Raw genomic sequence first — 25,984 nt, forward strand, 5'->3', positions numbered from 1 at the left:
TTGCCAGATTACGTTATGGATAAAATTGATAGGGAAGACGTGAAATCAACATGAAGCAACATTGAAATTGGAAAATATGAACACATGGTACTAGGCTGCACTAAAAGTATCGGGAATGGAATATTTCCACTGTTCCTGTCATATTAAAATCTTTTTAATTGAAAACTCCTTGGTTTTAAAAATCGAATACCATTTATTTATTTAAAAAAAGATTCTCGGACTTGTCACGAGGTTTTGTCAAACTTGTTTAGTCGTTGAGAAAATGGAATTGACTCGAGAAAATTCAAGAGCGATGATTTATTATGACTTTCGAAGTGGTTTAACACAAAAACAGTGTGTTGACCGGATGATTTCTGCATTTGGTGATGAAACCCCATCCAAAACCACAATTTATCGCTGATTTGCTGAGTTTCAACGTGGACGTGTCAAGCTCAGTGATGATCCCCGTCAAGGTCGTCCAAAAACTGCAGTCACCCAAGAAAACGTTGATGCTGTGCGTAAGCTGATTGAGGAAGATCGACATGTGACATACCGCGAAATTCAGGCAACTTTAGATATTGGCATGAGTCAAATACAAATAATCTTGCATGAACAATTAGGTGTAAAAAAGTTGTTTTCCCGATGGATACCGCATTCGCTCTATGAAGAGCAAAAAGCGGCTCGCGTTACTCGGTGCGTCAGAACTCTCGAAAGATTCCAGGCAGGATCCTCAAATGCTGTATACAACATTGTATCAGGTGACGGATCCTGGATATACGCGTACGAACCCGAAACAAAAAACCCAGTCACGAGTTTGGGTGTTCGAAAATGAGTTAAAGCCAACAAAAATTGTTCGTTCACGGAGTGTTGCAAAAAAAATGGTGGCCACGTTTGTCTCCAAAACCGGCCATGTTACGACTATTCCTCTTGAGGGACAAAGAACGGTTAATGCAGAATGGTATGCTAGCATTTGTTTGTCACAGGTCGTTTCTGAACTCCGTAAAGAGAACTGCAACCGCCGCATCAATTAGCACAATTAGCATTCGAAAATTCAATTAAATCACATAATTACAATAAAAAACATATGATAGAAACAAAATTCAATATGACTTTAATATGGGTGATATGGTCTATGTAGAAAATGGCAATAAACTTAATAGGAAAAAACTGGATGAGTTGAAGATTGGTCCATATAAAATTGTTGAGAAAACATCAAACTCAATATATAGAATTAATATAGGTCATAAAAAGTCTGAGTCGATTTTTTTTTCATATCAGTAAACTCATACCAATAGTAAAGTAAACTTATATAAATATTAATATAGCTTTGTATAACGCTGTAAGATTCAGATTTCATTATAATAGCTTGAGTGTACGTAGCCCCGTGATGGGTTGCGTCCACCACTTCCTCCAATGCAATTTGATCCACTCCGCCAGAGCACAAGATTTCCTCGTCCACATCATGGCGGATTGGTCGGAATCGACGTTTGAGCTTTTTCCCCCCCTAAATAACTCTGTCGAACAAATGCTCTAAAAATATACAAAATAAATGTGAAAGCAATGTAGTGTAAGTCAGTATAACAAAAGTCGTCTTACAGACAACACGTATTTCAATTAACGATCTCTACCTCCCACACCTCATGGCGACCCTGCCTTACTCATCGCCTAGGTATCGGGTAAAAATTTTATATATTTATTATAATTATTACAATGGGCAACAAAACAAGAAATAAAGGAGGTGATTATTGGAGAGAATACTATTATAGAGTCGCATGTCCAAAGAAACAACATCCGATTGCTGTCGGCCTTGGAATTAATCATACTTTTCCTTTTGGTTGTACTTAGGAAAAAAGTACTAGACAGACAGAAGAAATGGGTAGATAAGAGAGTTAATGCTGAGTTTGTCAGAAGAATGCGTATGCGGCTGTCCAAAAGGATCTATGGCGAAGGAGAAGGAATTGAGGATGTGTAGTGCTTTTCTATTATTCTTTTTTTCTGTGAGGTATATTAAAGCTAAAAGTGCTAGAAATAAACAAAATATCTTCGATTCTCTTTTGTTTTTTTCTGAATGTAGTCATTTGTTTGCTTCGTTACAGAACGTGTTCTCGAAAATGGAGAAAAACGAAGTGCGAGCCGTTATTAAATACCTCTGTTTAGAAAGTTAACGACGCAAGAGACCCATTGCGATTTGGAGGCAACATTAGGAGAGTCTGATCCGCTGTATATCCACTGTCGCAATGTGGGCTTCTCAATTTAATTTTTTTTAATTTTCAGACAGATCCCTGAGGCGGTTAAGAAGAACTCTGGCGAAGACTTTCCCAACCACTGAGAGTAGAGAAATACCGCGGTAAGAACCGCAATCAGATCGGTCACCTTTGCCTTTATATAGGGCCTGAATGAGAGATGCCTTAAAAGAGTTAGGGACTTGTTTTTGTTCCCACATAACGACAAAGAATTCCCACGTTGCCAAGCGCAAATCCTCACCGCCGTACTACAATAGCCCTCTCGGTATGGAGTCAACACCAACCGCCAGTTTATTTGTTGCTTAATAGCCAGAGCAACCTCATCAGGAGACAACGGCTCGTCAAGCTGGAGGGCATGAGATTGCTGAGGTAAGGAGTGAACGTGGTCTAGAATAACGGAATGATCCACGTTGAGTAAATTGTTAAACCACCATCGCTTGAGTATTTCCTCCCTGCTTATAACAAGCCCCTCGCGACTTGTCGTTCTCATTGAGACCTTTTCCGTAGAGAATATACCAAGAGTTTTTCGTAAAACTCAACGAGCTGCTCTGCATCAGCGAGCCACTGCATCCGAAGTGCTTTCTACCGCCACCATTTCTCCTTCGCTTTCCGTACGAGCTTACGCAGCATCATTTTACCACGACTTATTCCCATAACACTTCCACTACTGTGTGCTCCACTGTGCCCCATCATTCCCATAAAACCAGTCCTCATGTTTTCGGATTCTCAGACCCAGAGTAGATGTGGCGGTGTCAATAATATGAGAAGATAAGGACTCGCAGATATTATCACCCCCACCGGATTTTAAGTCGAGGGGCAGCGAAGCAGTACTCAAGGTTTCACCACATTTTGCTTTCGAGTTAATATCTTGGAGTCACTCAAGGTTCAGACGCTTCTGTTTTAAATTTTTCAATCTACAAGGATGCCGAAGACGAACACGTAAATTTGTGACAACAAGTCTGTGATCAGTCCAACAATTAGTACCACGCATGACACGGGTAACTTGGACTTGAGACAAATCTTTTTGACGCACGATAGCGTAATCGGTAAGGCGCGATGCTTCGATCTGGGGTGCATCCGCGTTGTCTTGTAAATACTTAGCCGGCAATCTGAGCAGTGTTCGTAATTGCAAGGGGTGGAATATAATGACGTGGCACGCAATGTGGCGAGCATTAAAAATTATGGCCGAAAAAGTTGGAAATTTGATTTCCACGTTCTTACCCCAGCCCTAAACTTACCGTAATGCACCTTACATTGTTACTGGCAACTATTTGGGCTTTGATGTCTTCCTTAAGGGAAACATCTTTAGATTTATTTACATTATGTACAAAATTATTTACAGATACAGGCTTATTTACATTGTCGATAGGTTTCATTTTTGGAGGGGAAAGAGGTCGAAATTCCATATTGTCATTCATGTGTTGTTTCGTCAGTGTAGCACTTGCATAAGTTATTTTATTTTTCTTTTCTAATATTTTGTTTAACTTAAAAGGACATAATCTAGAAATTGCCAGATGAAGCCCACTGCAATTGACACAGCAGATCTCTGTTGGTTTGTCATATTCTTTATATAAATGTTCACCTCCACAAATGGAACATCTTTGTTTGCCATTGCATATCCTGGCAGATGGTTAAATTTAAAGCAACGGAAACATTGCTGTAGTGGGGATACATATTCCAAAACTCGGTATGAAAACATGATATTATACATTGTCTGAGAGTATATTAGATAGAAAAGTAATGCTCACTGTTTGTAATGGTACTCGTTCTTACCCCACCTTTTTTGTGAATCTTCTTATAGCTATTATGTCATAGAGTAAATTGGAAATATTTGCTGGTACATATCTGATTTGCTGAGAAAAGTGATGTTGTTAATGAAATGACTCGCTGTTTACTGTATACTGTTTAAATAATACTGCTATTTTATTTGCATTAATGCGTTGTATAACTCTCACTCCTTTTACTTTCGAAAATATATGGTTAAGATAGAGAGGGCTCTTAATGCCTATTCTATCCTTGTTGTTTGTAGCTTCAATAAAAACTTTGAAGTCTATTAATAAATCAGGTTTAATATATGGTGAATAGTCAAACTGTTATTCAATCCTACGCCCCTACAAAACAATCTGACGAAATTGAACACAAGTCTTTCTACAATGAACTAGATTCGATTATAACTTTTCGAATCCTTTTTTTTTGGAGGGTAGTCTAAGTGTCAATGTTAAAAATTTGTGTTCTAAGACTTATTTTACTTTAAATATAATACAGCTTATATTGTTATGATTTATTGATACCAGGTTTATCACTGACCTCTATAGTCGGATTTTTAATTAGACGAAGCCAGCTGACAGTAGCTAATGTCACTTTGTGAAATAATGTTGCTATATTTAAAGTAATAGTGATGCGTTCAGTTCTCGTTCAATCACATGAATGAACAATGAGTGTGAAGAGTTAATCATTAATTTCAAACTATAAAAGAATATTATTTATATTTTACAATAAAATTGTATTAAAGTGCTCCAATATATGTTACTAGTAGTATCAGTTTTTTTATTTTCATTACCTACCCATAATTGTTATATTTTATACGTCTATAATTTCAACTATATGATGTATTGGAAATAGGACAGTCTTACAAGCTTCCTCGCAATGTTTTTCTTAATGTTTAAAACACTCGGTATTCAGTACAGGTAGATACTATAGGAACATAATATTTCGTCGAAAACTCGTTGGTATGTACAAAGCACGCCTAAAATATGAACCCCGTACCCGATATCGGCAATTCGGCACACCAACTATTCACTAGACAATCGAGGCAATTTCATTAATTCAGGAGTTTTTTCATACGTTCACTTTGTCACAACACTATTTTTATTTCATCAAAAACTGACAACACAGTAAACGTCAGTTGACTTCGTCTAATAAAAAATCCGGCTATAATACTCTCATTTCAACAATTATTCTCCTCTGAACTCACTCAAACTAAAAACTTAATGATCACCATGGATATTTAGTCCAAACTATTTGCACAACTGGAAGACTTGTCTACAACACTGAACTTAAGAATGGCACAACACAAAGAAGATTTGAAGAATGCAGCTACCACAGATCTCCCACATAAAGCCATAGCGAGTTTATCCCGTGACTTTGCTGAATTTAAATCCTTTGTATGTATGCACTAACTGCTTTGAAAACTCAAACCGAGTTGCTTACATTGGGCCTGGACAGATACGAAATGTTGTCTCATCGGAAAGTACTGTTGCTTCATGGGGTCAACAATAATAAAAACCCTTCAGCTACTGTTTTGGATATTTTAAAAGGTCCCATGAAATTGAGTCATATTATTTCAACTGACAACTTGTCATCATCTTGGAGCTAATAAAAGCAAGCCTCGTCCAGTTTTAATAAGGTTTAAATGCCAGAGCCATTGAAGTGCAGTTTGGAAGAATAAAGTGTTGTTGAAGGGTTCTGGTTTGACAGTGTCTGAATTCTTGACGAAGTCCCGCCATGATGTGTTTCTTTCTGGGTGCTCGCAAACACTTTGGCCTTAAGCAGTGCTGGTCATCAGAAGGCAAGATAGTAATCCAGCTCTCTGATAAAACACGTCAGAAGATAGTCTGTCGCTGAGCTCCGTCTGTTGATAAATGAGTACCCAGTGGCACCAGCGCCTAGTGATGAGTCTGCTGAAGCCGTGAAAACCACAAAGCCGCAGGGCAAGAATACGTCGGACAAGAGGATCCGTAAACCGCCCTAATAATAATGTTTCACTTTATTTATTTTATGGAAAGTATAGCATAATATTTATTTTTAATTAATTTTACTTCGTTAAAATTCTTTGATGAATTCCATACTAATTTTTATTTCTATCTTTCTGTTTTACTTTATTTCTTTGTTTGGCGTTTGTTAATTTTGATTTAATGTTTGTTGGTTAAACTTAGTTATGTCCACATTTCAACATATTTTTTTTTTTTCTCCCATTTCTTGGCCTGCACGGTTTGTGCGTCAGCCACGCAAAAAGGTTAGGAAGTGTGTTAATGGATTTATTTTTTGGATTTGAAATTGGAACGGAATTTGGAAAAAGGATCAGGTATATATATTATATAAACTAAGTACATAAATGGTTACAATTTTATATTATTATGAAAAATGAAACTAGCTAATATTCTATATACATCAATATTGATATTAGATAAAAGGATAGAAATTGAAGTAGGAAAAGGAATTTTAATGGACAAAAGTGAGGAAATAAAAGCGGAACGGTCATTTCGAGGACAGGCAAAGAATATATGATTAAAATCCCCAACGTCATTGCCACACTCACATATATCGCTAGGCAAAAGGTTAAGCCTTGCCAAATGCAAGGGAATGCATGCATGGCCCAGCCTCATGCGAATAAGGGTCGATGTGATAGCTTTACCAAACGTCAGATTTGAAAACCACGGTTTAGGAGGTATATCCACCTGGATCGTGCTGTAATATCGACCCTTAGTCTGTCTTGAAGAACGCCAAATGTGAGTCCAAGAATTCAATAACTGGAATTTAGGAAGCAGAGCTAAATCACAACAAAAGTTTTTGTACGGAACCAAATCTCCATCATTGACCGCAGCTTTGGCAAGGCTATCGGCCTTGGCATTGCCAAAGATACCCGAGTGCCCCGGAATCCAAGCAAAGGAAACTGTGTAATTTTTGATGCAACATTGATACAATAAATCACGACATGCAATAATCACAGGATGATTATTTCGGTTACTGTTAAAAGGAAAACGTTCCAAGGCTTGGAGGGCACTTTTAGCGTCAGTTAAAATTATTGACTTTTTAAGCTTCATCATTAAAATGTACTCCAGAGACTTCAGAAGACCAAAACATTCTCCAGTAAATACTGAAGTCTCTGGAGGCAATTTTATTTTCTGAACAATGCCAAACTGTTGATGGAAAATGCCGACCCCCACACACTCCTCGGGACCGGGTTTGGAGGAATCGCTAAAAATTAAATGACAATTTTTCCATCGGCTGTCACTGTCAATAATATCAACAAATTTGGCATTGATAGAAAGATCTTGTTTACTTAGGCCGAAATCAAACATAATAGATGGATTTAAAGTTAGGGCATCATAGTTAACACAAAATATTGGAAGGAATTGTGATCTATGTGTAGGAGCTTGAAGAGCTAAGTACTTTTGGAGACTAACAATAAGGCATGGCGGCGATTTATGAGCCCAGTACGGATAATCCATACATTCCAGCAGAGACCGTAACTTAGTGTAAAGAGGATGATTATAAACTTGGAATGCTCTAAATAGAAACCGGTCACAAAGAAATTGTCGTCTGAGGTGCAGGGGGGCTTCAGAACATTCGACCTGCAAAGCGTTAATAGGGCTCGAACGCATAGCCCCAGCAATTATTCTCAGAGCCTTAGGCTGGATAATGTCTAACTTATGGAGAGCTACTGCATTACAGGGTTCAAGTATAAATGTTCCATAGTCCAAAATACTCCTTATTAGGGCATTATACAAAAGCTTTAGAGAGAAAGGGTGGGCTCCCCACCAAACTCCAGAGAGGCAACGCAAAATATTTAGAATCTTCTCACATTTATCACTTATATAGTAGCAATGAGGGCTTCCTGTAAGTCTTGAGTCTAAAATTACCCCAAGAAATGTTGCTTCACTTTTAACAGGAACTCTAATGTTATTATAAAATACAGACACTGATGGAGGAAGCCTCATACGTGAAAATAAGACTATAATACTTTTAGGAACTGAAAGGCTTAGAGAGTTATTGTCAAGCCAAACTTTTAGCAACTTAAGAGAATATGTGACAGTATCAGACATGTTGTCAATAGAATCACCAGAGACATAGAGGAGTAAATCATCTGCATATTGGAGTGTGTTAACTTTACCCCTAAGGGAGGCTTCCAGATCATGAGAATATATATTGTAAAGTAAGGGACTTAAAACGGAGCCCTGGGGTAAACCTTTCCAGACAATACGGGATTGATAAGAGTCTTCTGATATTACTTTAAGCATTCTACCAGAGAGAAGATTGATTATGAAACTTATGAAAATTTGTGGGATATTCAAATTAATCATTTTTTGTTTCAGAACCGAAAGGTTGACATTATCATAGGCTGCAGACACATCTAAGAATGCTGCTAACACAGACTTATTGTATGAAAATGCCAATCTTATGTCTGTCATAAAAATGCTGAGACTATCCATCGTACTCCTACCTTTCCTAAATCCAAACTGGTTAGGAGATAGTAACCCTTTACTCTCAATAAACCATTCTAGTCTATTTTTAACTAGATGTTCGCAAATTTTGGAAATCACTGAAGCTAATGCAATTGGTCTGTATGATGATGGATCATTAATGGGTTTGTTGGGCTTATGTATTGGGATAACTTCATGGATTTTCCATGATGGAGGAATATTACCTGATGTTAAGATTGAATTAATTAAACTGAGAAAATAAGAAAGGCAGGAGTCGTTCAGGTTTTGAAGAAAAGAATATGGAATTCCATCACAACCCGGGGCTGAGTCCCTAAGCCTTGAAAGAACCCCTTTGAGTTCTGAAAGGCTAAAGGAAATGAATGAATCGCTACTATCATGCTGGGAGAGGAGAGAAGGCTGTGAGTCAGAAGAAATATTATCTATAGATGGGACAAATGGTGGAGCTAATTTGTCAAGAAACAAATCAACTGTACTACTATCCATGAAAGGAGACCTTGGAGGTTTGAAAGCGGATCTGAATCTACGAATATTTTGCCAAACTTGAGATGGAGAAATTTCTGGTGAAATTGAGGCACAAAAAGATTTCCAGCTATTGAATCTTTTTTGTTTTAATAATTTACGAGTTTTAGTTATAAGATTACTAAGAATATTAAAATTTTGTGTTGTAGAATTTTCTCTGTAATTTTCTTCAGCTATCTTTCTCTCAGCTATCGCAGCAGAACACTCACTGTCCCACCAAGGAGGTGATGGAATATACCCATTTCCACTATTGTTTTTTATAGGAAAAACTTCCTCAGCAGCTTGTAGTAGGGCCCGTGTAAAAGCTTCAGCACAAAGATGATTACTGCTGTCATTTAGTGGAGGTATGGTTGATAAATTTTGTTGAACTTTATCTCCAAATAATGACCAGTTGGCATCCTTAAGTCTATATTTTAGCCGGGGAGGGGCCTTTGATGTCTTTTCACAAATTTTTTGAGGAAATGATACCATTAGTGGAAAGTGATCGCTTCCATATGAAGACGATAGAGGCCACCAGTTTAATATAGGAGCAAGTGAGGGACTACAAAGGGTAAGATCTGGTGCACTAATACCCTCATGGGGCTGTGTTCTTCTAGTAGGACAACCAGAGTTTAAAAGACATAAATTATTATCATCTAAGATGTCTAAGATTCTAGCCCCATAATGATCAGACTTAAAACTTCCCCACATAGAATGTTGTGCATTGAAATCTCCCATAACCAAAATAGGGCGCGGGAGGGAAGATAGGATGCTACGAATATCGTCAAAGACTTCATTGGAAGGGTGAGGTATATACATATTTACAAAACAGATATTATTTACACTAGCAGCAATAATAGAAAATTTATCACTGTGATTAGGGATGGGTAAGTGGACAAAGGGCACACCTCCCCTAAGAATTAGTGCCACTCCACCATACCCATCTGTTCTGTCTTCTCTAAGACAGACATGTCCTGGAATTCTAAAATTGAATCCAGGACGAAGCCAAGTCTCTTGAAGAGAGACTGCAAATGGTTTGTAACTATTCAATAAAAAAATTAAGTCACTTTTTTTACTATTAATACTCCGGCAATTCCATTGAATCACCAGAGACTGGTTTCGTGGATGGTCCTGACTGTCCATTAGTTAAAAAAGTTTTTGAAGAAACGGCATCGTTGGACGGTATTTTAATTATGTTCGATTGTGAAAGGTACTGAATTATAGAAATGATGAGATCCTTTGTTATTATTTCTGACAAATCATTGTAATTTTTGAGACAACCTGTAGAAAAGGAAGGAATGTTGCTGTAATCTTGGATAAGCTCTGCATGCGCTTTTTGATCATATCCCTTACTAGAATTTCTGGGACGAGCTTTGGGTTTCAAGAATACTGTTTTCTTATATGATTGAGTCGGACTCTTAAAAGGGCTTGTTAAATTATAGGGGCTTGAATAAGTCATAGTTGGACCCGAAGGGGCTGATGAAGCAGAAGCAACAATGTCAGCATAAGATTTTGAAACTGGTGGATAGACTTTACTTGCTTCTGAATAGGATATAGAGTTTCTAGCCATTGTTTCTTTTATAGCTTTCTGCCTAGCATACTCCGGGCATTTTTTGTCTGTTGCAAAATGGGAACCAGAACATAAAATACACACAGCATCATCTCTTTCCGTCTCGCAACTTATACCTGAATGATTGTCACCACATTTGTAACACCTTGGAGTGCCTCTGCATTGCATTTTGGTGTGACCAAAACGGCAGCAATTAAAGCATTGCAGCGTGGGGTAAATATAAAGCTCTACAGGTAGGGAGTTAAAACACATAAAGACCCTGGGAGGTAACACCTTCCCATCAAAGGTCAAAACTACGGTCTCAGTTGGAACAAACTTGGGTGTCTCGCCGTCATAAACCTTTCTGTTTAGTCTCCTAACTTTCAGAATGCTTCCACAGTTCTGCGGAAGCTCTATATTTTCTATAACATCTTTCTCGTCCCAGTCACATGGAACACCTCTCACTATTCCCATGCGGGTGATAGTGAAGGCCGGAATAAAAGCTTTATATTTATTATCATCAAGAGATTTGTGATTTAGAAATGAGTTAGCCTCTTGAAATGTTTTAAATTGAAATGACAACCTATTCCTTCCAATTTTTTTTATGCTTCCCTCTACAATGCTTTTTATTGAATTTTTTTTTAGAAAGAATCCAAATTGTACTGGATGAATAGATCCAGTTTGATTAGGTTGTAAAATTTTTTGAATATGTACATCATAAGGCGCAGGGTCTGACGCCTGGTAAAGCAGCCTAGCAGTGCGAGGGTTACTCGTAATGTTTTTAGAGTTAGCAACCTCATTATGATGGATTTCAGTGATTTTATCATCTGACTCAAGTACTTTAGGTATAACATTATCCTTTATATCATTAGGGGAAAGTTGGCAATCTGGTAGATCTGTATGTTTGTGATTCCTTCTCTTTTTTTGGTTTCTAGTTGATATTCTCTTTCTTTTAACGGATTTAATGTTTTCCGAACAGTCTGTATCTATAATGGAACCTTCCGTTTCCATTCCCGAAGCATCTATTGTAACTACATGAGACACCTGGAGGGATGTCCCTCCAGGGTCTTCGGGCTCCAACATGGAGGCCAAGAAAAAAATACTATTTACATATAATACAATAAGATGACTTACCAGGCCAAGAAAACAAACTAAAACTATAAATAATCAATACTACTAATATATATACACTTTACAACTTAACTGATCCTGTAATATTAAATTAATTTAATTTTCAAAAGTTTAGCCAAAAAAAAGACGCCCGCTTAATTCAACACTTCCCGCGCTTTTTTTCTGAACCGATTTTTTCCAACATATTATTATAACATTGATATGACTTTGACAAGTTTGACACAATGACATATTTTGGTATGTTACCGTACAATGGGGTAAATAGGGACAAAATCGACCTTCAGATTGAATTTTAAAATAGTTCCAATTAAATAGTCACTGCTCAACCAAAGAAATAAGTTGAGTCTTGAACGTACCTAGGTGATAAAAACCGTTACATTATTTTAATTATTCATTTTAAAGAAATAATCGGTAAAATAATGGCCGTCCCAATTTACCCAGCGTCCGGGGTAAATTGACACGGTTAAGGGTTAAATTGGGATATTTGTAAGGGTTGTCAACTCGCAGTACTGCGATATATAGGTAGGTGCCATATAATTATTTATATGGACCGAAATGATGAATACAATCCATAATTTAAGCACAATACACAACATAGTGTAAATTAAGCTGGTTTCTATTCCGAAGCGATGTGACGTGAATGATAATCAACAATACAATGATCAAAAAAAGTATGTGCATGTTATATTTTAGAAAATTATTATTTAATTTCCTTAAAAATCACAACTCTGAAACAAAATCATAAAATAGAATAAAAAATAGAAAACAAAAGGACTGGAAATGCAATAATACAATTTTATTTAATCAACATTTTCAAAATAATCTTTGAGCAAGAGTAAGATATCAGGTGAATAAGATAAAAAAACAGCTTTATCTGATTACTGCCAATAATAACAAAAATAAAAGAAATTCTTTCTAAGCGAAATAACTAAACTCAATTAATTCACTCACTCATAATTGGATATCTCGGATTTTTAATTAATGTTACATTTAAAATCTGAGGCCTGTTTTTATTTGTGTGTGTTCGTTGTGAATGTTAACAAAATCATGATTCGATGCGTGAATAGATTCTGAAATAACAAAAGTTTTGATTCGTTTGAGTTCTTTTAACTTTTAATTTTTTTTATTGCTATAAAAAACATACGACCGGGCAGATGTTACAATGTAAATGTCACGAAAAAAAAGTAATTATATATATACTTTTCTTTTACCTATAATACTTACATAAACTAACTGATAAACACATTAACCTTCTTTACATCACGCAATTAAGTGATAGTATAGGCTAAAAAATCTATTATAAGATATCAGTGACAACCCTAACAAGCCATCCCTATTTTGTCTTTTGGCGTTCCAATTTTTTGTTTTCTCGTCCCTAATTTTTCCAGTCTCGTTCCAAATTACCCTACATACGTCCCAATTTTCCCCAAAAAGAAAGGAAAAAATATACATTTTTTATTTTGTCGAAATATTGTATTTAAAATAAGAATATTGCAACTTACCGTTTGTTGTGGTATTTCCAGGTGTATTAAAAACTTATATAAACTGTGATCTTATTGAAAAAACAACGATAATATCACTTTTTTTAAAAGTTCTTTAAGCTGTTTTAAAACGCACTTTTCAACCACTATTTTAAATTTAATTTGACGAATTTTTGGGACCAACTTAACTAATGTTTAGTACTTCCATAGTTAACTTGGTTCTTCTTCTATACATTGATAAATATTACCTTAAAGAAAATTAGGTAGATTCCGTGCTACAAGTACTTTGAGAATCTTCCGCAGGTTTGTCCCAATTTACCCCAGGATCCCAATTTACCCCATGTCATGGTACCTCCTTTCACAATAGAACATTGGCTCTGTGGCTTTTGGCCATCAATTTTAGTTGTAGGTATACCAAATCATTTCATTTAAAGTAATTGTTTTTAATTTGTTTTTCTTGGAGGTTAGTTTCAAAACATTATATTTTGTATTTTTAGAATTTATTAAGGATTTTAGGTGTTATTTTTATTGTTTTTTTTTGTTTTCGTTAGTCTTTGTTTATTATTTTTGGGTATTATTGATTTTTATTACGTACTTAAAGCATTTCATGTACAGTGACACTGATGATAATTTTTTGTCTTGTTCTTCTTCTGTTTCATCTGATAGAAGCTATGCTAGTGCGTTTGATGACGATTCCACTCATCTACGCGATCAACTTGTTTATTCCCTTTCGTTTTCTTCTAAATGTTTCAACGTCGTTCATATCAATGCTCAAAGTGTTCACGCACATTTTCCTGATCTGTTATCTTCCTGACTCAGACCATGTTCACGCTGTGCTTATCTCTGAGACTTTTCTTAAGCCTTAACTCCCATCCTCGCAATATGCACTCCCCGGGTACAAACTTTTGCGGAATGATAGGACGGGTCGCTGATATGGTAATGTTGCAATCTACCTCCGTGCTGATCTGAAACATGCAGTTGTTGATCAGTCACCAAGCGAATACACTCAATCTGCTGAGCACCCTTTTTGTAGAGGTAGCTATCCAGCACACCAAGATACTTCTTGGTGTTTTTTATAGTCCTTCAAGTCACATTGATTTTTTCTCATCTTTTGAAAGTATGTTAGAAAATGTATGTTCTATATATGACCATGTCTTGATCCTTGGAAACTTCAACACTTGCTTGATCAGGGATGACGCACAGTCACCCTCTTCCCTTGGGGGCGACTCATCGTGCTCCTCACTCTACTCCTTCTCTATTAAATCTTATTATTGTCTCTGAAGTCTAAAAATCACACGTGGTGGCCGAAACCTGAGCGTTGGTCGTCCGGAATAGTATTTTTCATTTTATATTAGATTTATTACGTACCTATTTATTTGTGTCTTAATGGTTGTTTTTTTTTTAATCCTTAGTTTAACAGTCATACTTTAATACCTTTTATATTGTATTTATTACCTTTTTTTTTATTTATTTTTCAGGTAGAGGGCCGAGCCTCCTACGAGTTACCCCGCGCAAAGGGGCGCGCGGGGTCTGTGAGACTCAACGATCTGCATGGTGTTGTGAGCAAACCGCGGGCCCAAGGATTTTAGGGCCCACCCACTAAACGACTCCCCTGCACTCTTACAACCGACGTCCGATCCCCTCCGAGGTCAGAACCCGGATTAGGTAGGGGGGCTACCGCGGTCAACACTACAACCAGACGGCGCGGCTCACCCCAAGGACGCCCAGCCGACGGAGCCTTCGAGGCGAATCGAAGGCTCTGAAACGTCGGCCGTCTCGGTACGGCAGCCCGTCGGGCCACCCAGACGGTGCCGCTGGTGTCCCGGAATACCCCGCTGGACCAGAACCAGCCTGCCGGGTCGGGACGCGATACACCGTCGACCGGTCACTCTATTTACTCCACGGCAGCGCGCTAGAGTTCTGGTAGCGCGCCGCGCGGCCTCACCCTCTCAGGTCGCCCCTTGACCTTCACCGGGGGGAGGCCGCTACCTACAGGGGCCGGGACGTACGGGCGTATTCCCGCCTCCGGCCCCCGGTGTATTTATTACCTATTTAGACATTCTTTTAAATCTGTTTTCATTGTATTTTCTTTTTTGTGTACAATAAGTATAAATAAATAAAATAAAAATAACCGACCAAATAATACTCATGTAACATCATATACTTAGTCTGGCCATAAATACTGTTACAATTAAAAATAAACAAAATATTACATTTGAATTTGGAATCTGTCATTTTTATAAGATTGCTCATTGAGTTTTCTCATTTTGGCGCCAATACATTGTACAATATTTTGCGATATTAAAATGGAGTGGGGTTATAAAGAGAACCGAATCGCTGTAATTGCATTACACAAAGTAGGTATGGAGCCAAATGCAATTTTTAAAACTCTCCATACGCTTGGTATTAGTAAAATGTTTGTGTACCGAGCTATTAATAGGTGCAATGAGACCTCTTCTGTTTGTGACAGAAAAAGATCTGGCCGTCCACGTAGGTAGTGTTCGTATGAAAAAGGTGGTCAAAGCAGTAAGGGAAAGAATTCGAAGAAATCCTGTCCGAAAGCAAAAGATTTTATGTCTGGAGATGAAGATAGCACCTAGAACCATGTCGCGTATTTTAAAAGATGACTTAGGACTTGCAGCCTATAAGAGACTTACTGGTCATTTCTTAACTGATAATTTAAAAGAGAATAGGGTGGTAAAATCGAAACAACTACTGAAGCGGTACGCAAAGGGAGTTCATAGAAAATTTTTGTTTACGGATGAAAAATTTTTTACAATTGAGATACATTTTAAACAAAATGACCGTATTTATGCTCAAAGCTCTAAGGAAGCTTCCCAATTAGTCGACAGAGTGCAACGTGGGCACTATCCGACTTCAGTGATGGTTCGGTGGGGTATTAGCTATGACTGAGCCATACTTTTGTGAAAAAGGTATCAAAACGTCGGCACAAGTGTATCAAGATACCATTCTTGACAAGGTAGTGAAGCCCCTTAACAACACCATGTTCAATAATCAAGAATGGTATTTCCAGCAAGACTCGGCGCCCGGTCATAAAGCTCGGTCTACGCAGTCTTGGTTGGAAACGAACGTTTCGGACTTCATCAGAGCTGAAGACTGGCCGTCGTCTAGTCCCGATCTTAATCCGCTGGATTATGATTTATGGTCAGTTTTAGAGAGTACGGTTTGCTCTAAACGCCATGATAATTTGGAGTCCCTAAAACAATCCGTACGATTGGCAGTGAAAATTTTTCCCATGGAAAGAGTGCGTGCTTCTATTGATAACTGGCCTCAACGTTTAAAGGACTGTATTACAGCCAATGGAGACCACTTCGAATAAGCTTTTTATACTTTAAATTGTTTTATATTTATGTATTAAACTAGCGACCCGCCCTCGCTTCGCTTCGGAAACATTAAAACACACATGAAACCAAAAAAATAAAAAAAATTTTTTTTTTTTTAAAAGTAGCCTATGTTCATCAGGTACAATGTCGGCTTCTAATGGAAAAAGAATTTTTCAAATCGGTCCAGTAGTTTCGGAGCCTATTCGAAACAAACAAACAAACAAATCTTTCCTCTTTATAATATTAGTATAGATATAGACTAACACACTGTAAAAGAAATAAATGTTATTTGTATTAGATTTTTTTTTGTTTTCCTTTGTAACAGTATTTATGGCCAGACTATTATTACTATTATACTAATGGGCAACTTGAATGCCCAAGTAGGATCTAAACAAGACGAGAATGAGTATGTCATAGCTCATTTTATTTATTGGAATTGAAATGGACAAAGCCTGACATACTCTTTCTGATCTGATACTTCTAAACATAATCGATACATCAGGGCGAATATCAACAAAAAATATAGGGCAAATCATCTCACACAAAGAACAATAAAAAAAGAATCAAAGAAAATTCAAAGAATCAAAAAAATCAAGAAATCAGCAAAATAATAGCTAATAGCTGGAAAAAATGAGTAATTTAATCCACTGAACTAAGCATAGAAATTTAACGGAATATTTTCGAGGCCTGCATTCTCCTCTACCTTGCCTACAGTTGTGCAACCTGATCCTTCACAAAACTTCACAGGGACAGACACTGTCAGAGAGGTATCGAGAGGAGCATGACTGGCATTAGAAGACAGGACAGAAAAAGGATCATGAAGATCAAAAACTAGAGTAACAAATGTGTTTGCGAAGATAAATCAACTAAAGTGGAGATGGAACGGGGCATATATACCGAAGTACTCAAGAAAAGTGGAGAAAGATCGTCACCGAACAGTACCCTAAAGATGGTAAAAGATAGAGGACGACAAAGAACGAGATGGGAGGATGAGATGAAGTTGGCAACCTGTTCTGACTGAAGGACGGTTTCTAAAGGTTTCCTTACTATGTATGCTTATGTATGTTTTTTTATAGTCAGGTTCATCTTTTAATTAAAAAAATCTGTTTTTCTTATTGTTTATACCACGTTATAAGTCGGTGCACACGTATCTAACCATAAATCCCACAATAAACCAAAAGGGAACGGAGATGAATGAAAATCAGTGGTGTTCGATTCATCCACTTTGAACAGCATTAGCTGAATCATTTCCTTTTTTCCCTTTTTTTACATTTAATTAACTTATTACAATTATTATTATTAATTGATATGGTAATAATAAATGATATATATGTTTATTATATATGTATTATATATTATAATCTACTCTTAAATCCGTGTGAAAGGTAAAAGATGATTTTATCTTTACTTATTTTTTAAAGATAGACAATACACTGAACTGAGAGACATTCTATAAAATATACAATAATTATATCGACTGTCCTAAAAGTTCAGAATAAAGGATTACTGATTGATTGAAATAAATAAGTTCCTCGTATCAACGGGTGGACCGTCAGCTTCTTTTTTTTTATTGCTTAGATGGTTGGACGAGCTCACAGCCCACCTGGTGTTAAGTGGTCACTGAAGCCCATAGACATCTACAACGTAAATGCGCCACCCATTTTGAGATATAGTTCTAAGGTGTCAGTATAGTTACAACGGCTGCCCCACCCTTCAAACCGAAACGCATTACTGCTTTACGGTAGAAATAGGCGGGGTGGTGGTACCTACCCGTGCGGACCCATAAGAGGTCCTACCACCAGTCCTTTGATCAATTTACGGAAAAAAATCATAATAGACAAAAGCCACCTATTTCCGAGTATTATCTGAAGCGGAATGCAATTTTTCTTTAATGTAATAGCCCTTGGCTCCATAGATCAAGTTAACATTAACTTGTATCAGCCTGAAAATTAATTAAAACATAGTTAAATGTCTTCATTATTTTTATTTCGAAATTCCTAACATAAATTTCTTAAGATAGATCAAATAAAACGGACGGATTTTTAGTATTGCAAAATGTATTGCTTAGCAACAAAAAAAACTGAAGGCACATAATGTGAGTAAATAGTTTAAATACAGTTTATATGGTAGGTACACAAATATTTACAAAAATATAACAGCTTCTATTAAGATTTTTGTCGGAATGTAATAATAAAATAACAAAACTTACACCTATAGGTTTTAGAGGTTTTATATAAAAAAAAACTGATATTGTAATATTGTGTCTATGTTCAGCAAAAGTCCAGTTATACAATAAAAGAACCGTCGAAAATTAATTATCTTTCAGTATTATTTTTTTCGCTGATGTTTCATGCATCCATATAATATATAAAATCGTGTATACAATACAAATGACTTAAACAGTTAAATGTATTGTTAAGAACTTCCCTCACGTTTTGGGAACCTTTTCACATCATCAAACAAAAACTTCCATTAAAATCGAAAATGAGCTTATTTCTGAATAATCAAAATTGAATAACAATGATACATCCTAAAAGATCACAATAGATACAAAATCAAGAACTTATTTCTAAATTTCTTCTCCAAAGTTAAATTAAGACCAGACAGTGGACGGATAAAAATAATATTCATAACGTATTTGCTAACGTAAATTTAACACCTCATTATTATTATAAAATAAATTAAATTTGTAAGGCACATAATATTTTAGTTTAGAATATACAAAGGCTTTTTGGTCCAAGAAGGGACATATTCATCAAGAGAATAAAAATTAAGTCTTTTCTATTAAAAACCCCATAAAATATTAAATTTAAAATAAAATAAAAAATGTTATTTTTAAATTCAACACGTGTCCTGAAATGTAAATTCAATAAAAAAGCATTTTTTTCTTCACCCTTTTGTATGCAATATAAAGTCTTATACCACCTCTTCGATTTTATATAATATTTATAGAATTTTTTTTTTATTATGCTTACGAATTTTTAACTAACTTTTCAACTTTAACAACTCATATTGTAATGTTCGTCATTTAACTGGATTTGCGAAAATTTATTTCTGTATAGAGCATTTCAATCCTTAAAAAATATTTAATTATAATCTGTATTTATATTGATATTTCATAACAGTATCAAATTTTCAAATTACAAACAAAAACATTTCCTTAACGTTATAAAATTACACTTAACACCTGGTGGGCTGTCAAACAATTCCTTATTTACAAAATTAAAAACAGGCATAACAAAAACAGAAGCATTACACAAGGTTTATACTCGTATAGTGACTATATAATAATACATTTTTAATAAAAATATGACAGCAAAATTTTAAAGACCAAGAATATTATATTTAGATGAGAAGTGATTAAGCTAGACCTGTTTACCTGTCATTTATTTTTATTAGTCTTCAATATATTTTTGTTATTTACTTCTGGCAAATGGTAACCAAAACTTAATTAAGTTTTAAAAAATTTATCCCGATGAGATTATTTATCAGAACAAAAGTATTGACAGACGGGCGGCTGCGTGAATCGCTAACATCTGGTGTGCCGAGAGAAAAATAAAATAGTCCTTTGTATCTAATCATTTATGTTACATTTCATCATAAATTTATGTAAAAAACATAAAAATATAATATAGTAATAAAAAACGTGTACAAAAAAAGGTTTTTTTAAAATGTAGAATGTATACAATCTCTTTTTTTGAAAATAAGAACTTATTTGTTATCGAAACATAGCATAGGGTAAATCTACACATAAATGCTGCAACCAAGTAAATTGAAATCTTCAAATTTTAGTTTCTTAAATAATGTAGACATGTATAGAATAATAGCTATATAATGTAATAAACCTGGTAAAAACGAGAAACGCGTTAACCATATTATTAAGTTTCTATATATAAGATTAAAATTGATTTATAAAAACACATACATTAATATCTAGTTCTTTTTTACCTGTACAGTTAAATTGGACAAATTCATGTTATTGCTACTATTTTCATTTACATGTTTTATTTATTGTATTTCAATAAGTAAATGTGCATAAATAACTCTACACTTAATTAAAGTCAAAGTATTCGGTAACGAATATAGTTATTGGAAATGGTTACTGAGTTCTCCGGCCGATAGTGTCGCCTGATCGTTACAATATAGTTTTATTTCACGTCTAGTCCTATGATAATGCACATAGGATTTTATCTCGCTTTCCCATTACTTCAGCTATAACACAGCGCAGAGCTGGCTAAATGTATATGCACAGTCAATAATCAATGATATATACATATGTTCCCTTATTAGGGACCTCTTACAAAACTGAGGGATGAGCTCTCAGCACGGTCAGTGTTAAGTGGTCACGCGAGCCCAGATTGAATCGTCTTGTGTTCCGTCATTGCAATAGAAAGATGATTTCTGTGAGGTACAAGAAGCAGGTTGTCACACCTACCCAGGCAGACTCACCTGCGACCTACCAATAGCTTCCTTTACGATTAATGTCACGACTTTGAAGTAGTCATTCGACTATTGTATTTTAAAATTGTATATACTGGCATACGCGCCATGTATTTTTTGTTGTTGTTATTAATAATATTTAATTTTATAAAAATATTAATTATAATAATTTCATTTTATAAAGAAAAACGTTATTATTAGAATATCATTTGGAAAACCCAATTGATATTTAAATTATAACGTTTTTTTTACGTATTACTTTTTTACTATAAATTCTTGGTAAGTAACAAACTGTTTTGCCATCATCTTGCATGCGTGGGTTTCTAATTAAACTTTCAACAAGACGCAGTACATAATTACATTAAGAAGCAGTTTCCACAACACTTAGTGTTCGTTACGTTGGTCCTAAACAGATATACATTTAGATATAAAAAAAAAACAAAACGAACTTTGTTCTATAAAAAAATAAATTTAAAAATGTATAAAATATATTAATGAAATGAAACAATTTTTTTTTAATTCGAGGAAAATGTAAATTTCTCGTTTAGTAAAAAATGTATATTTTTCATATATATATTAATGTTAGGATTGCAAATTTCCACAAATTTGACGTATTCAGTACGTAATTCAAATATAGTAACTTTAATTTCTGAATGTTTTTTTTTGTTACCAATTCTTATTTCACTATATTGTTAAAAATAATTCAACAATACTTTTAATTTTTCTATTGTGACTTAGATTCGAGCAACAGATATTATTGATTTTGAAATTTATTAAAATCACACGTTTTAAACTATTTGCAGATCCCGTCGAACGAATACGAAAATTAAGCAAAACCTTTCTATTCGATTTTAAATCTTATAAACTATACAGAAAGATCTAATTCGCAAACTTACAATGAAACTCTATAATAATAGTATTTAAATCTATAAAAGCGTGTATGTATACACAATAAATATATTCATAAAATCAATAATTGCACTAATAAATTTTTAGTTTTCATTAAAACTATTCCGCGTTGAGAGATCATTCGTATTTGTTTACGATGAAAACCTTTTTCAATATTGCAGTTATTATTTCTACAGACTATCCAAGTCTTATATGTTACTAAATCAAACTAATCACTAATTGTTAAGTGTAAATTTGTATACATTGACAGTTCAAAAGTGCAACAACCATGTTAAACTATATATTTTTTGTGCTATATCCGAAATACGTTTTTTTTTTCTTACAAATTGAAACTATTCAAAAAATCGATTAATCGAATCGCGAATACAAACTGCCTATTTTGAGATAGGTAAAGATTTATACCCGTTTTTTTATTGCCCTTGTAGGCAGACGAGCATACGGCCCACCTGATGGTGATTGGTTACCGTCGCCCATGGACTTCAGCAAAGCCAGGGGCAGAACCAAACCGCTGCCTACCGTAGAAATGTCTTCATGTTTGCGATGCCTCCCTATACGTTGCTATGGTGATTGTTAGCCGGTTGCTAGATTAGCAGCGTATAACAACAGGTAAAAGAAAAACCGTGTATTTAGTTCACACGCGGCAAAAGTGAAAGCTTCAGAACTATTCTGTCTCATTCACTCACACGTGTTTACTGTCGTAGACTTTTGTCTCTTTCTAGTGTCGCTTTTTCGTTTCGAATGAGAACGGCGCTCAATAAATTTGCACTTTAATAATAATATAGAAGAGGAAACATTTAAAATAGTTCAGTCGATAATATCAGAGCGGTCCAAGATTCATACCTCGGTGCTGTGAGTCTGGATGCGCACTTTCTTCTGGCTTCCGTTCCTGTTTAAGGGCGGCGAATGTCCCGAGTACCCTGGGTTCTGTATACCCAGGCCGCCCGGTTCCCCTTCTCTTGGTCGCGGCTTCTTCAGCGAGGACCGCAGCGGCGACCTGGTGATGGTGCTGGCATCCGACAGCCCCGTAAGCGTTGTGGCGGTTGTATTCATGGAGGCGACGCTGCCGTGGCCGTTGGTGCTGTACGGCTTACCGGAAGCGTCCGTCATCGATATCCCTATAATACATAAGTTATCATCACTGCCTCAGAAAGCATGGAAGGTAGAGGGTTTCTTTTTTTTCCTACCGATGCTGATAGCCTTGAGAGGCTGTTTCAGCTTCGCCCTAACGTGTGTAGGTGAGTTCACGGGGCTCAAACCGGAGTGTTGCTAACACTGACACTAACACTCTTGCTAGGGGTAAGAGCAGTGCGTCGCAGAATCTACCACCGGATCGGAAACGCGACCCAAAGGAGCACGCACCATTATGCATAGGGGAAAAGTTGAAAAATTGTCTACCTTTAAACAGAACATTGTAGTTGGGAGACTCCCGAAAGTGCGCTAATGTAGGAAATGATATGATATATAGCAATCTTAAAGAGTTTTAAAAAAAAATTCAACTTGTTACTATGGCGCCACCTTAATGGCTCCCTTTCGTTTTTTTTAAAACTAACATCTCTTTTAAATGTGGCACGAACGAAAAAATAAACAAGGATATTTTCTATTTCTTTCATATTTTCCCAATATGTAGGTTAAATGATATACGTGGCGTATTTTTTGTTCTATTAGTTTTTTTTATTTATTGCACTTCATTTACAATATTGAGTTAAATTACTGTACAGTAACCGCATGTAGTTCATTTTTTATCGACTACTATATAGATGCCTCAATTGCATTGTATAGCAGGTATCCCACGCTTCAAAGTGGAACGCACTACTGCATCGTGGCTAAAATAAACAGGACAGTTATATCTACCCGTGCGGGCTCACAATACGCCCTCCTACCATTATTAGTAGTATTACTATCGCACGAGAATGCACATGATTTTTCAACAAATAGATTTCTTATAGCATTTCACCGGTCACCGTTTTCGCCAAACCCGTCGCTTGCGACGAAGGGCTCGACGAGTAAATCAACCCATAGACACAGCCCACTGTGTTTCTCGCCTGATCCTCTCAGTGGGTCGCGTTTCCGATACGGTAGTAGATTTTGCGAAGCACTGCTCTTTGTAGAGCTAGTGTTAGCAAAACCTCCGGTTTGAGCCCCGTGAGCTCACCTACTCGCCCGGTTACGCTGACATAGCCTCTCAAGGCTATCAGCTTAGGTACAAAAAAAACCATGCATTTCACTCACAGCAATAGTATTAAATAAAAAGATCACATGAAATGTTTTAACAAAAAACAATTACCTCTTCCATCTTTGAAGCCGGGGTTGTTGATGGTCGTACTGTCAGGTTCGCCCAGGGGATCCGTGGGATCTCCTCCAACTCTTCGTGAGAACAGGGTGTCGTACAACGACATTATGAACAGCACTGAATTAATTACTATGCATACTATCTGTAATGAGAAAGAGATACTTAAAGTAAAGAGGATTATCATCTACGTAACTAGACGCAGGGAACTAGCTAAGCACAAGTGCCAATAACACTAGTTCCACTCTTTGCGATTATCTTTGGTCAGACATTATGAACTTTGACGTCATTATTCAATATTCTTTGACTAACATGACGCACCGCTTAAATGTTTCTTTTAAATTCGAATAAATTTAGCTGAGCTTGTCACCGGCCTTTCGTGAGACAAGTAAAATCAGTTAACACGCGGATTTTCTGGTCCAAGATCATATTATCGCACGAGAACGGAATTCGAACGGATTTCATCATGCAATACTATTATTGAAATCAATACGGTCAGTTCGATACAGTTTAAAAAATATTGTTTAAAGCGAATGGTTTTGTAATTTGATTCAACAATATCACAATTGGATAATACTTTGAACCTTATCTGTGTTTGAACCGGAACGAGTGAGTGTATCAAGACAGAAATAGGGAGGATGATAGGTGGACCATCTTCCAGTGTGGACACGCCCTTCTACCTCTATTCCGAATTTTATTATTATTATTATAAGTGTATTAAACATTGCCTCGTCTGGGAAGACGGCAGGACACACACCGGCGAGGTGGGCAACATTATTATTATTATAGCGTCGACGCGATGAGGACTATCTTTGAAATCAGAAAAAAAAAATCTTAGGTGTTTTTAGAGGAATCTTCAAATATCACGTTTAAGAGATTGCAAATATTACCAATAAATATTACGTAATTATGTCTTGCCGCTCTGAATCCGAACAAACTCGCCTAATCAGTTGCGGATGACAAATGAAATGCTTCCATTCAATCCACACTATAATGTTTGTGCAAAAAACGTATGGGCGTGCGCGAGTTTCTATAATGGCTTTCTCATTTCCTACTGTTTCTGTGTTCTGAAGTTTAGAATGAAACAATTACCTGGACGTAAAACGCCTCTCCTCTCTTCAAATAGAAACCCCTGTCATCGCCTTGGACGGCGAACAGACCGGCTGCCGCTATTGACAGTAATGCTGAAATTTCGCGAATTATTAATTAAATCAGGCCAAACTTGATGCCGGCTAATTAAGTTTTAAACAACTTTGTTTATTGGGTAAAATGGCGATCTCCCGGCTCCCTTTATGTTAAGTTATTACCGGATAGATATTGCCGGCTAATTAAGTTTTAAATAGCTCTGTTTATTGGGTAAAATGGCGATCTTCTGGCTCCTCTTATGTTAAGTGATTACCGGATATCCATTTGAATGCCGACACCCACTTAGAGACACCAGGTTGAAGCATCAATTGTATTATGTAACGATCCACTCAACCCTTCAAATCGAATCGCTTATCTGGTTTGCGGTTGAAATAGGCGAGATGGAGATACCAACCCTTGTAGGCATACAATACTCCTTAAAACCAGTAAATGCCAGTTGTATGCGAATTCCAATCTGAGTATGTTGATATAATATCAATTGATCAGATAATGTAACCGATTGCCCATTTTATGGCAAATTCTTTAGTCACTTCTTACGACACTTCTTTCTTCTTACGCCGAGAAAGGAAAAAAACCGTTTATTGGTTTGATTGAATTGGTGAAATACCTTTACCTTTCATGCATAAAATATTGCCTATTTAATAACTGAATCTTACGAAGAAATCGACTGCAAGGCAATATGCATTTTGAGATTGTGTTACTACTACATCAGCGTGCAATAATAGTTTAATCTAGAAAATTACATCCAATCTC

General features: G+C 36.1%; 2 protein-coding genes and 1 long non-coding RNA gene across 4 annotated transcripts in view; 1 reads left to right on the forward strand and 2 right to left on the reverse strand.

Moving 5' to 3' along the window:
- The first annotated feature begins 6,748 nt into the window (after positions 1-6,748).
- On the forward strand, positions 6,749-9,116 carry LOC149499602 (uncharacterized). Its single transcript, XR_016325722.1, has 2 exons — positions 6,749-7,683; positions 8,318-9,116. It is a non-coding gene; the product is annotated as an uncharacterized LOC149499602 (long non-coding RNA).
- A 906-nt stretch (positions 9,117-10,022) lies between these two features.
- LOC149499603 (uncharacterized) lies at positions 10,023-11,628 on the reverse strand. Its single transcript, XM_089740022.1, has one exon. It carries the CDS (start codon positions 11,574-11,576, stop codon positions 10,023-10,025), a length of 1,554 nt encoding a protein of 517 aa, XP_089596148.1. The 5' UTR covers positions 11,577-11,628.
- A 6,790-nt stretch (positions 11,629-18,418) lies between these two features.
- Positions 18,419-25,984, reverse strand: part of LOC114242755 (uncharacterized) — a 34,106-nt gene continuing 26,540 nt past the window's right edge. For both annotated transcript variants that reach the window (XM_028174023.2, XM_028174021.2), the window contains 3 exons: positions 25,178-25,269; positions 24,083-24,230; positions 18,419-22,913 (listed from right to left, as the gene is read on the reverse strand). In XM_028174023.2, coding sequence (XP_028029824.2) covers positions 22,633-22,913; positions 24,083-24,230; positions 25,178-25,269 — 521 coding nt within the window. In that variant the 3' untranslated portion in view covers positions 18,419-22,632. The remainder of the gene's footprint in view (positions 22,914-24,082; positions 24,231-25,177; positions 25,270-25,984) is intronic.

The sequence above is a fragment of the Bombyx mandarina genome, chromosome A1 (assembly GCF_030267445.1).
Source record: "Bombyx mandarina strain Sakado chromosome A1, ASM3026744v2".
In the NCBI taxonomy this organism is placed as follows: Eukaryota; Metazoa; Arthropoda; class Insecta; order Lepidoptera; family Bombycidae; genus Bombyx; species Bombyx mandarina.

Excerpts from the sequence above, each read along its gene's own strand:
- LOC149499603 (XM_089740022.1), bottom strand. The coding sequence starts at position 11,576 with ATGTTGGAGCCCGAAGACCCTGGAGGGACATCCCTCCAGGTGTCTCAT.